This window comes from Lygodium microphyllum, chromosome 10, assembly GCF_053477565.2.
Source record: "Lygodium microphyllum isolate KBCC chromosome 10, Lygodium_microphyllum_v1.1.10, whole genome shotgun sequence".
In the NCBI taxonomy this organism is placed as follows: Eukaryota; Viridiplantae; Streptophyta; class Polypodiopsida; order Schizaeales; family Lygodiaceae; genus Lygodium; species Lygodium microphyllum.
This window is the reverse complement of record NC_141144.1, coordinates 51,094,545-51,107,887: the sequence shown is the minus strand read 5'-3', so window position 1 is coordinate 51,107,887 and position 13,343 is coordinate 51,094,545. Positions and strand designations below refer to the sequence as shown.

The 13,343-nt window shown below is 38.7% G+C and overlaps 1 protein-coding gene across 11 annotated transcripts in view; it reads left to right on the top strand.

The window, feature by feature from the left end:
• The first annotated feature begins 1,187 nt into the window (after nt 1-1,187).
• LOC148029991 (MADS-box transcription factor 17-like) overlaps nt 1,188-13,343 on the top strand; it is a 68,939-nt gene continuing 56,783 nt past the window's right edge. For all 11 annotated transcript variants that reach the window (XR_015692117.1, XM_087686266.1, XM_087686261.1 and 8 more), the window contains exon 1: nt 1,188-1,978. Coding sequence is in view for 10 of the 11 variants with exons in the window: in XM_087686266.1 (XP_087542392.1) it covers nt 1,557-1,978 (422 nt within the window). In the remaining variant the exon portion in view is untranslated. The remainder of the gene's footprint in view (nt 1,979-13,343) is intronic.

Below are 13,343 nucleotides of genomic sequence, written 5' to 3'. Positions count from 1 at the left end.
TCCCCCAGAGGCTCCCTTTCCATCACCACCACTATGAGTGGCCTTTGACATGAGTCCTCAAGGGGGGGGAACCACAATGGGAAGTTCTTTGACCCTAGGCTATTCTTCATGTGCCCTGCTGAGTGGCTCCAGCTTAAGGTTCTTGGCATCTTTTAATAACCCACCAATTTGATTAGCACAGTAGGGGGATCATATCGCTCATTTAGCAAAAGCACAAACGTAGTAGTCTAGGAGGGGAATTGTTGACCAAATGGCACAACCCCAAGTGCCTTGGCCTCTTGGCTAGTAATCTTTTTGTAAAAGGTAGGGGTTAAGTTCCTCATAAGCCTAACAAGGTGTTTTTTGAAGGCATCATGTACATTGATGTACTTCAAAAGATTAGTGGAAACCCATCCCTCCAATGATACCATAAACTTACAAAAGTAGGTATTCATGTATTCCATGGGCCTTTGAGACTAGACCCATGCCACAACACTATGTTGTAGTAAGAGATGGGAGGGTTGACAATTTGAAATAAATTTTCACGGCCTCTATATTCTCTATTCTCCAAGAAGGCCATGAATTTGCTTAGTTGGGAGTTCATATTTGTGCACAATGTATGGGAAGGGATTTAGGGTAAGAAGGAATGCTTAGATGAGAGAGATGCAAGAAGCAAGTTGTGAAAAGTAGGAATGAGAGCCCAAGGAACTCATATACATGTGGTAATAAATAAGACCATTAAAATTTAGAAAAATTAAGATTTTTAAACATGAGCATTTGACAAAAAATCTAAAGAAGAGCAAGATCTACAACCAAAGTAAAACAAATGTAACAAACAAGCACAATATATCATCCTTTGTTTTCATTTCCATCATCAAATTGTACATGGATCTCAACTCGTTCAAAGCTATAGATAACATGAGAGATTTTTATATTGTCTTTCCCAATTGCAGAGTAGGGCGTGGTAGGAACAGGCTCGAAACCATCGAATTTAGGCATTCAGAGCATTCGCAAGTTAATTGTGAAGGCCTTCATCGGACATGTTCTCGCCAACCAAAGCGTTCTCAATTAATTCCTCCACGTGGATCCTGCTGGCTGCAAATGATCAGGCCCTGGTGGGAACAGGCCCGTCAGTCCTCTACGTGCCTCTGTAATCCTGTTATTGTCAACATTTACGCGCGTCCTTCTCCAGCTCTTTCCCATCGCATCCTCCTGCACTTCATATCCGCTTTTACAGGCCGGCCTCTCATCATCCTCCCCTCCTCCTTCCTCTCCTCCTGAGCCCTCCTCCGCCGCCTCCTCCTCCTGCTTTCTCTGCTTCCTTTTGGGAGAGATAAAAGAAAACAAAAACCAGTCTTGCTTCCGGCTATCAAAGATTTTGCCTGCTGCTAGCAGGTCCGTAGATGCCCCCGCCTCGTAGGGTGTGTAAGGAGGCCATGGCCGCGCTACAGGAGCATAGTGATTGTCCGTCGCCAGCCCCGGCCTTACCTGAGAATGCAGAGGAACAACGTCAGGAGCGGCCTGTGAAGATATAAGACACGGTGGAGCTCTTTGACGCTCCGGCGGTGGCCGAGAACATGTTAGATGAGAAGGAGGACGATACAGAAGAGGACACTACTGCAGCAGAAGATGATGCCGGAGAGCACGGATGCCTTATGAGGGCCGACTATATATGGAAGCCGCAAGCTGTAGACATGGATATGGCTGCCGTGCAAGCAACGGCGCTGGAAGCAGTTAAGGCGAAGGGGAAAGAAGCGTGTCATGATATGGAGGACGAGAATGCGGCATGTGAAGCTACTGAAAGGCCGGCAATGCAGGCAGGTCGACGCAAGATACAGATCAGGAGGATCGAGAACACGGGTAGCCGGCAGGTGACGTTTTCCAAGAGACGGAATGGGCTGCTGAAGAAGGCACACGAGCTGCCAGTCCTGTGCGATGTAGACATCCTCCTCATTGTCTTCTCCAGCACCGGAAAGCTCGTCGAGTTTGCGAGCTCCAGGTTGGACCTCGACTCGCGCGCTCTCTCTCTTTCACACACACACACACACACACACACACACACACACACACACACACACACAGACATACACAGACGCTCTTTCTTCTGCCCTTCCGCGATCTGCCTGTCTTTCTGCAGAAATGTATTTCTTTCATTGTAAGCCGCATCACTGAATATATGGAATTTTGTCCTTTGAACTACGGCTATTGTAACAGAAAAGCTCGAAATCTATCGCTGCATCAAAAGCGACGCTTCTCCTTGTTCTCATTAGCACAGAAATGCTTACATCAAGGATCTATATCGCTTATCTCCACAGCAATTGTTGTCGTACAACCGTGCTTAGCGGTCATGCCTTCGCGTGGTAGTCGAGGATAGTTTACCCTCGCAAACCAAACAAATAGCAATTTTTAGTGCTTGTCAACTTTATTTACAAGCATTTTGACTCTACAAGCCTAAAATTTTTTAGTGCTTGTCAGCTTTGTTTACAAGCATTTTGACTCTGCAAGCCTAAAACTTTTTGCATGTGCCCGCTCACCATAGGACGAGCTCACCCCCTTGAAATCTATCCGAAGCCTTCACTCCTTAGAGCATTTTCAAATCAATATTAAATCTTTAATGGTCGTTGCTTCCCCTGTGGAATGTGGGATAGCTCCTTAGGCATCTTGGGATTGCTTCTACTACAGAAACATCTCTTCTTAGTTCCTTCTTTTTCTCTCTCTTAGAGCCTAGCACATAATCATTCATAATTATGGTCTCGATTTGATGAATCGAGCTGATATCCGGTAGGTATCAAGTAGGACGAGTGGCAATCCATAGAGGAAAACACGATTCATGAATTTCAAATCCATTGGCAAAAGCTAGCTTGAATGTGGCCATTGTTGGCTCCTAATGAGTAGTAATTGTGCACATATGCATATGCCATAAGTTGTGATTCAAGCCATGTATTAATTGCATAGATAGGTTCATCTCTAGCCGTGCAAGAAAAGAGAAGGTAATGGAATGAAGATAAGCTTTCCCTGCATGGCCTGACATGGAAGGGAAATTGTCAATGTAAGGCCACAAATAATTGTCGACTAAAACTTGTCAAAGTCCTATGTATAAGGCTTGGACCACAAAATCTATCTTAGCCCTATGTATAAGAGTTGGACATAAAAAACTGTATAAGGACAACAAAGCGGGCAAGTATTTAGAGTTTCTAGTCTACCTCAAAAAAAGATTGTGGGCACTTAGGACTCTATGTTCACAACTCACTTCTTCTAATAAGAAGGTCTCAAGAAATGAATGCTGCTTCGAATCTAAGTTCCAATACTTGCAAGCGTTATCTGCACATATATGGCCATTTGATTATAGTTCTATTCATGCTTTTTATATGTCAATCAAGATAAGAATGTCAATGTTGGCCTTAAGGAAGTCAAGCTCAATATATAAAGGGATAATTCTTGCATGATATATAAAAAATCATGACCCTAGCTTGGGATTCCATCATGAGTACTCATGAAACAACACATTTTTATTTTGATAGGGGATAATACTCACTCTGTCTTTTAAACCTAAGGATTCTTTTATTTAAAATTATCTAAAAAACTTCAGCCTTCATAGACAAGAAAAGCCAAAAGCTATCTTGTAATTATAGTGATCGATTTTGAATTGTGGATAAGAAAAGTCAAAAGATACCTCCAAAATATAGTGATCGATTTTGGATTGTCTAGTGGGTCCATGGGTGTGCATGAGCATTGTCCTTGTGGAATATTTCTTGGCTTGTTGCTTCTTGGTAGAAATTAGCTCTTGTAATACAAACCATGTAACTAACATGTCAATTAATTGAGAGACTAATGGGAAGGACTATTAGTTTGATAAGGAATGAGAGATATTATCTTTGAGTCCAATTGTAGAGAAAAAGATCCATTAGATGGAATTGTCTGACTATTGGTGTGATTCATTGGAGTATTATAGAGAGCAATGCTACAGAGTGAGTTGCATTGTTGCCCAAGAATTATATGGGTGAAATACTATAGAGAGATCTAGTCACTAGGCTGTAAGAACTCTGGATTGATTCCACTAAAGGCTCACTTAGTGGGGCCTTGGGGCCCACAACTTATCTCTATATTGCATGTGGCATTGCATTGTTAAGATTACAAAGTGGTCTCCCTTTTACCTAGCTTGGAAATGGTGTGTGCTATAATGACACAATGTTTTGCATGTCCAAGACCCTCAAAATACCATATATTCACAATCACATAGTGTCTTTATGAAAATATCTATGATGGGGAGCTCATCGAAAACCATCAGATGTCAAAGAGAGAACTAGAGGGAGAGAAAGAGGAGAGAGAAGACTACAGAAGAGAGAGAAAGACTGCAGGAAGAGAGAAAGAGAGTGATGAGGACAGAGAAAGATAGGAAAGAAAGAGAAGCCATGGAAGCTATGAGCAAGATGGGAGAGAATGACAATAATTCTATGAATGTGTCAAAAGATATGAAAAATTACATGTCCTCTCCTTTTATACCAATGTCAGTATGACATAGCATATCATTAATATTATTTTTACACTAAATCCTTATTCTTAGCTTCTTACAATCCATCCCTCTCCAAAAGTTTTTGTCTTCAAAAACAAACTTAAAAGACTAAAAAAGGATGGATAGAACAAAGTACTACTCTGTTTTTACAGCTTTACAAATGGAAAAATGAATGAAAAATGACCAATATATGGACTAAAATTGAAGAACAAGAGTAAGCTTCAGTTATATACATGATTTGGAATACTTCAAAAGTATATGGAGCTATAAAATCTTCAACAGATAATCTCAAAATGAAGTAGACAACTTGATGTACAAACAGACCCTGCTGGACCAAATCTGCCATAACTTTTAGAAGTGTCCAAATGAGGGGTGTCATATATCAAAACGGAGCTCTTGAAGAGCACTTTAAGCCCATGTGGATAGCTTCATTTTAAAAATTAGGCGCGATAAAAATTATTCTAAAATAGTGTGCTGTCTTGATTGTGCCTGCATCATAACTAGCTCCATAATCAATAGGCTTCAGCCATTAATGTATCCCTTAAGAAAGGAAACTCATCCAATATAGAATCAGGCCTCTAAGAAGCTTCCTCAGGTGGTAAACCTCTCCATTTGATCAAATATTCTATGATAGAACGAGATTGAAGCTTCTTCCCACACTGACCTATAACAGCCTCTGGGATGTACTGAATAAGACCTTCATTAATAGGTTGCAACTCATCAATTATATCCACTGGATCCCCATAAAAAGTCTTGAGCTGACTAACATGAAAAAAATTGTGAATCTTTGCAGAAGAGGGAAGCTCTAATCTGTATGCCAAGTCTCCAATGCGCTTAAGGATCTGGTAGGGGCCATAAAACCTGTGAGCAAGCTTATTACTAGATCCATCTTTTAATATAGAGTACCTAGACTTGGGCACCTTTAGTAAGACCAACTCTCCTTCTTGGAACTCTAAAGGCCACCTCTTCTCATTAGCATACATCTTCATTTGGTCTTGAGCTTTTCTAAGATTCATCTTGCATTGCTGAAGAAGAATTTGCATTCTTTTTAACTCTTCCTTCCCAAGAGGATTGATCCTTTCATTAAAGATGATTGTGGGTAAGGGTACCTTGTAACCATACAGAGCCTCAAAGGGTGAGAGTTATTATAAGCAAACTCAGGCAAGTAAGTGTAACTAAGAATCCCATGAAGTTTGGATATCATATCAGAAATGGCAAAGATAAGTCTCCAATCATTTATTAACTCTTTTTGTCTATCCATCAATTTGTGGATGATAGGCCATAGATAGAGCCAATTTAGTGCCCATAGATGTAAATACCACTTGCTAAAAGTTACTCATAAACTTTGAGTCTCTATCATGAACAATTACCTACGGTAATCCATGTAGTCTAAAAATCTGCTCCATAAAATGACTGGCCACTTGAGAGGCAATACACTGGATCTTGGTTGGAATAAAATGGGCTACCTTGGTGAGTCTATCTACTACCACATATATACTATTCCATCCCTTCTTGGTGGTAGGCAAGCCAGTAATGAAATCCATAGTAATATGAGTCAATTTACCTATAGGAATAGGTAATGGCTGCAATAAACCTCCTAGCTTATGGGTGCTGTCCTTATTCTGCTGACAAGGCATACACTTCTTCATGACAAAGTCCTTGACATCTTTCCACAATCCTTTCCAATATCAACTTTTGCTGATCCTGTCATAGGTCTTGAAAACTCCTAAATATCCAGCTAAAGGCAAAGAATGTAGTTCCTCCATAATTTTTCGTGTAAAAGAAGAGGTAGAAGGAATGACAATTTTGCCTTTCAATCAAATAAGGTCATTTTTGAACTAATAATACAAGTTTTCTTCCATAAGACCTTGTTGTAATTTTTGAAAAATATGGTTGAATTCTTCATCTAAAATATAAGCCTCCTGTAGTTATTCAATCCAATCATTATGCAATTTAGTCATAGCTGAAACTTTGGAAGCCCACATAGAGAAAGAGAATCAGCCACTATATTGTCTTTGCCCCTCGTATGAGTGATGTCAAAATCATAATTCTGTAGTGTAGCTACCCAACGACGCCGCTTAGGAGTAAGATTGGAGTGATTAAGGAAATACTTAAGAACCATGTGATCACTCTGTACTCTAAATCAATTGCCATACAAGTAATGGTGCCATTTCTTAATTGCATGCAAGATAGCCAACATCTCTTGGTCATAAACATTCATGGCTATTTTTTTATTTGTAAGCTTAGGGCTCTCAAAGGCAATCACTCCATGCTCATATAACAAAATAGTTCAAATGCCATGGCCACTAGCATCACACTGTATGGTAAATTCTTTGAAGAAGTCCTGATATACTAAGATAGGACCAGAGGTAAGAAGTCCCTTTAACTGGCTGAAGCTACTATCTCCAAGAGCATCCCAAAAGAAAGCGTCATTCTTCAACCTATCAGTCAAAGGAGCTGCAAGCTGCATAATGCTTGATGAATCAGCGATAGAATGAAGATAAACTAGGGAATCCTTTAGGAGAGGTAGTAGTAGTGGGTGTTAGCCAATCTTTTATAGTATATACATTGTACCTTCTTGGGATCAGCCTACATTCTTTTTTCATTGACAGTATGTCCCAAGTATTCCACTTCAGTCTGCATGAATGAACATTTTTTCTCCTTAGAAAAAAGCCTGTGATGTCTCAATACATCAAAAACCCTCCTCATATGTGCCAAGTGATCCTATAAAGTCTTACTGTGGATCAGAATGTCATCAAAGAACATCAAGACAAACTGAAAGAGAAAAGGCTGTAAAATCTTATTCATCAAGCTCTGGAAGGTAGCTGGAGCATTTGTAAACCCAAATGGCATCACTAAGGAATGATAGAGCCCTCGATCATTCCTGAAAGTAATCTTGACTTTATCACCCTCTCGCATGCGAATCTGATGATACCCTGACCTCAAATCAATCTTTGTAAAGAATCGAGCCCCTTTGAGCTCATCAAGCAAATCATCAATCCTGGGTATCGGATACATATTCTTCATTGTGATCCTATTAAGATCCCTGTAGTCAATGCACATTCTGAAAGATCCATCTTTCTTTTTTACTAATAGAACTAGAGATGCATAAGGTGAAGAACTTAGTTCGATGAATCCCATCTCCAGAAGTTCCTTAATTTTCTTGGCTACTTCCTCTCGTTCACACTTAGATAATCTGTAAGGTGGCTTATTAATTGTCTTTGAGTTGGGCTTTAAATCAATAGAGTAATCTACTGCTCTCTTGGGAGACAATGAAATAGGCACCTTAAACAAATCCCTATACTCCTCAAGAAGAGCTGTCAAGGCTGGATGGTTTGTTGAATTATTGGGATGATCTTGCATCTCTTTATTCAAATGCAAAACAAATATTTGCGAGCGTCTCTTGTACTCCCTTTTGAGTTTTTGAATGGTAATAAGCTGAAAATTTGATCTACTAGGAATTCCCTGTAAATGGATGAGTTGTCCATTGAAGATAAACTCCATGTAAACTGTGAGAAATCCACAGTGATCCTACCTAATGTCATCAACCAATCACAACCGAGTACGATGTATATAGGTCCCATTTCCAAAGTAATCAGGTCTACTTTTGCTTCAAAATTTTCAGTCAGCTGTAAAGAAACCTTTGGGTATATCTGGATACTAATTTCTTCTTTACCATTGGCTACTTGAACTCTAATGGGCTGCTATAAATTTGTGGGAATACAATTCAGCTTGTCCATGATGGACTTATTCAGAAAACTATGGGTACTACCATTATCTATCAGAATGAACACTGCCTTTCCATGAATGCTACCCTTCATATAGAGTGTATTAGGGCTCTTAGATCCTATCCAAGCATCCATGGAAATAGAACAACTAGTGGCAGCAAGTGTGTCATTACAAGTCCCATCTGGATCAAAAGGAATACTTCCACGTGGATCAAAGGAAAGGAGTCAGCTGGATCATAGAAATACTCTTGCCCAACTTCTTCCTTAAGATCTTCATTTTCAGCATCGAGTGCAATTGCAGTGGCTTCATTCATCTCATCTTCAAGATTCTCAAAGAGTAACATACTTTAAGCTTGGATTTGATATTTTTATATACACACTTTGAGGCATGATCAGGTGTATACGTTTTTCCATACTTAAAACATAAGTATTTCTCCTTTCTTTCTTTGTAAAGATACATAGGAATGGACTTAGGATTCATGTTGGCCGAATTGGATTTAGGCTTGATGTCCCCTTGTTTGAAGTCAACTCTAGGACTGTTTGATATCTTGAAATTTCTTTGAGGTCTAGAAGCATTGAATGGTGGATAAGTGGTGCACAAATCGGACGCCGTATGTGTGCATAGTGAGCGTCAGAAGGTCCCCAAGAACAAAATAACTCTACTTTTTACACAAAAACCAATGAAAAAAGCTTGCACGACATGAACAAGAGACCAATTGCGTGCAATCTCCCCCCATGCCTTATATGAGCGCTCCACAAAGTATGTATTTTATATATTAATCTTCAAGCTCAAATAATAGCCCAATTTACAAAATACCACGCTTTTGCTTTTGAGTTTGCTTTTGTGCCACTAAAGAATTAAAGCTATTGGGCGCCCAAGAAGTCAGGCAGTACCCAAATACAATGTCCAATACAAATATTTAAATCGTGCATCCATGTGCATACAAAAATAATAAATAAATATCAAGCGCTTTAATAAATAAGCACGACAAAATATAGGCGCCATGCCTAAGATACGCGTCCATAAAAAATTGTCGATAATTTGAATACACACTATCCTCCAATGGTTTCCAATGCCACCGCTACTCGCTCTACACATCAACTGAAGCATTCACAATTGTTAGAAAAATAATACAATTAAACCGACAAAAGTGAATACATAGCAGTCTTCAGCTACAAAAATAAATTGGTTAGAAATGAATCCTAACCTTAATTTATTACGAGTGCGCACTCTAAACTCATAAACGTTTATTAATTTAAATATGTATTTTGCAGAATCACCCACGTACACATAAAATTAACAAAACGTCCGAAAAGGATAGACGTCCCTATCGACTTTTCGCACAAAGAATCCACTTTGTGTATGAGCCCCGGTAATAATAATAAAATTTTATGGAATTCACCGCAAAATCTCACGGAATCCACCATGGAATATGCCTCCTGGCATCAATAAATTAGCACCCATAAGCTCCCATTTAGCACATGATTGTTGCCATAAGTATTACCAACTTGCCCCTGTTTAAAAACAATCCTTGGTTATCCAAAACAAGGTTGAAATGAAGATTTTCTTCTATATTTTCTTTCATAGCGCTCCATAAGCTCAATAGCCCTAAAGAGAGAAGTAGGGTTTTGTGCCATGACATCATCTGATAAAGATGGCTCTAAACTATACGTGTACTTGTGGAGCTTAGCCTCATCACTAATGCTTTCTACATAAATGGTTAGGTTGAGAAATTGGTTAGTGTACTCTTTTACACTTAGGCCTCTTTGTTCCAAACCATACCATCTCCGTGCCAATTTCTGTTTTTCAAGAGGGGAGACAAATACTTCAGCCATAAGTACCTTGAAAGCTTCCCAATTCTCTATAAGTATGTTTTTCTTTTTGATATACCTCCACCAAGTATGGGCAAATCCTTTCAAATGCAAAGAAGTAAAATGAATCTTCATGTCATCAGGTTTGGGGAATATGTTAAAGTAAGATTCCATCTTAGAGGTCCACTCCTCTAAATTAGATGGCGAAGATGATTGAACAAAAACTTGGCTAAAACAATCTTGTCTTTTAGCTCTCTTTCATGGAATGATTGCTGTCCCAAAATAGACTGATCATGAGTACCATGCATTGAACCCTAAAATTGAGATGGAAATCTCCCAATAGGTGGTTGAGAACCACTATGCAATCTTCCTGTTGGTAGAGGATACCTAGGAAGTTGAGTATTCAGTCCAAAATCTTGAGAGTTAGCTCCATTCAAACTGCCCAAATAGTCATCATGCCTTTGTGAAATCTCACATACTTCATATTGGCTATTTGGGATGCCTCGTCATCCGATAATCCCATGGCCATGAACATTTTGGTTAGATGGTTGAAGTGGGACTCATAGTTGCACTTATACATAGTATGAACTGGTTTGTACTATACGGTACGTACCATACGAATTCGTACCAAAAAACAAGCACTTTTTTTTTGCGTGGTTGTTGTTCGTGGTGGTTTGGGTTATTGATTGTTGTTGTGGTGGTGGTGGTGGTGATTTTATCGCCTTGATCAATCAACCAAGAAAGAGGGTGGAAGCTTGATTAGACTCCTCATACATGTTTTGTTATGATTTATCCTAGAGCCAAAGGCCATACATAAGGTATTTAAGCAGTTCCAAACGTTTCTAATTGATGCCGCATCATTTTTCACAATATGTTAGTGTCATCAATAAATAAATTCAGCACCATTTAAGAATCATCAAGTAGCTTAATCCTATTGATTTTACCTTTGTTCACAGCTCATTTTGCACCACCCAACCCAAAGCATTAGTACACATTGCTAATAAAACTAGGCCAGAGGATAGCTTGGCCTAATATACCTTCTAAGAGTACACGAATTAGTGAATGTACCATTGGTAGCTACTTTAGCCTTACCAATGCCAAACAAAACCATAAAAATTTTCATAAATCTTTTACCAAAACCTTTGGTGGTTTGTTTGGTAACTGTTGGTCTTACATGTCATTTTGGCCTCTTGTAGACGTTAATAAAGCATCTCATGTCATTTCATCTCTCTCTCTCTCTCTCTCTCCTCTCCCTCTCTCTCAACCTTCTCTCTCTCAAGCATACATGCCTCTTATTTGTATGATCATTCATGTATGATGTATCCACTCCTATGTATGTACTTGTAAGTTGTAGCGCATGTTGCGCATGCAATATATGTCATAGAGGTTTTGGCATATTACCCTCAAGTATTCATCTTATATACCCCAATAGCATTGCTATTTAGAATTTTAACATATGTTATATCATCTATAGCTCAAAATAATAAAGTTATTTTTTTCGTACTAATATTGTACGTACCTTATAGAATCTTAAGGTACCATTTAGTACCGTATTTTATCATATCGAATCATACTGTACTTTTCGTACTTGACAACTATGGTGGGACTGAAGGCTCACTATTTAAATTGGCTTTCTCCTTAGCTTCTTTAGATCCCATTTGCATCTACATCTATTGGAAGAATTGAGCCATAATTTGAGCATTAGATTCCATCAACTTGTCAATAAAAGCCTTTGTTTGAGTCGTTGAATTTACTAATTTCTCAATGGAATACTTCGTTTGATCAGTAGACAAAATCATTTGCTTCATTCTTGATAATAGGGCCTCATGACGTTCTCTATGTCTCTGTTCATGTACATACAAGGTATCATTGAGTATACTAATATCCCCTTGTTGTTGAGGCTCTCCAGGGCTCTCTTGAGGTACATTATCCAATATGGAATCTCTGATTTGCTGAGCATAATCATCATGGACCTTATTTTTACCCTTATGCCCTACCATAATAGTGCAGTCCTGCAATATCCATTTTCAGAAAAATGGCTATAACTTTTGCTAGGGAATTGCGATTTCAATTTTTTTAAGTTCAAATCAAAGCCAAGAATACCCTCTTCGAGATGAGCTGTAGCATGTTATAACAAATTTAGGACAGAAAATTCTGCAACTTAATCTCTGAGTTTGAACTGTCTAGGTCTGTATCCTGTTTTGATCGTGTAAGGCGAAATAGTAACCCCATATGGTTACCAAGCCCTATAGAAGGCTGCGTAGGACATGTGGGTACCCTGTAGTACTTGCAGTACCTATACTTTAGTAATGAAGGGTGTACCTGTAACAACCTGTAAAGGCCTTGTAGTACCCTATAAAATCCCTGTTTTACTCTGTTTTGATCTTGAAGATACTTGAGCCTTTGGAAACTCTTCAATCTTCAATTCTCCACTCGTTGTACCTGTGAGGGATAAAACGGCATGATAGGCTCCCTACACGGGCTCCGAATCATCGGGAGCTGGGCAAAGTTTCCCCCGGGTTGGTTGGTTGCATCCCTTCAGGATCTTTTATAGTGAGGGAGGGTCATCTCTCTTTTGTCCCATTATCTTCCCCAGCATCAACCTTTTTCTTTAGTGGGTATATCAATATGGCAATGGCATTATATTCTAATCAACCAGTATGAAATGCATTTCTGGAATATTCATTCAGTCATTTTCATGAAATGCAATTGAATGCAATCTGAAAAATTTGGATAGGGAAAGGGTCTTACCAATGCAATTCAGTGACTCACTGATTGCTTTAGTACTTACCCTTGTACAATATTTCAGCTTGGTCAAAAGAATTCAATCAAAATAAGTCAAGGTTATGCATCAAACTTGGTAAATGATATCTATGATAAAGTTATGATTGAATCAATATTGAAATTCAATGGAATAGGTTGAGATTAATGGAAAATAACACTAATCTTTGATCTATTGATCAATTCAGAGAATTAATTAATCAATAATCTCTCATAAACAAGTGAAAAAGCATTAGCAAGTGGATTATTGAGAGATTTCAAAGATTAAGTGAAAAAAATACATTGATTAAGCTTGAAGAAGATGATAGATGTTAGCTCCAATCCCATTTATGGAAAAATTCTTTAAAATCCACCATAAATCCACCATGGAGTTTGAAATATCCACTAAATCAGTCCATATGAGCTCCAATATGCTCAAATTCGTGAAGAATCAATGCATCGAGCTTGCTTGAATACTTGAATATCTAAGATTCAAGTCTCTTGAAGAAAAGCCTTAAAGTAAACCTTCAATATAAGCTCCAATGTCCTCC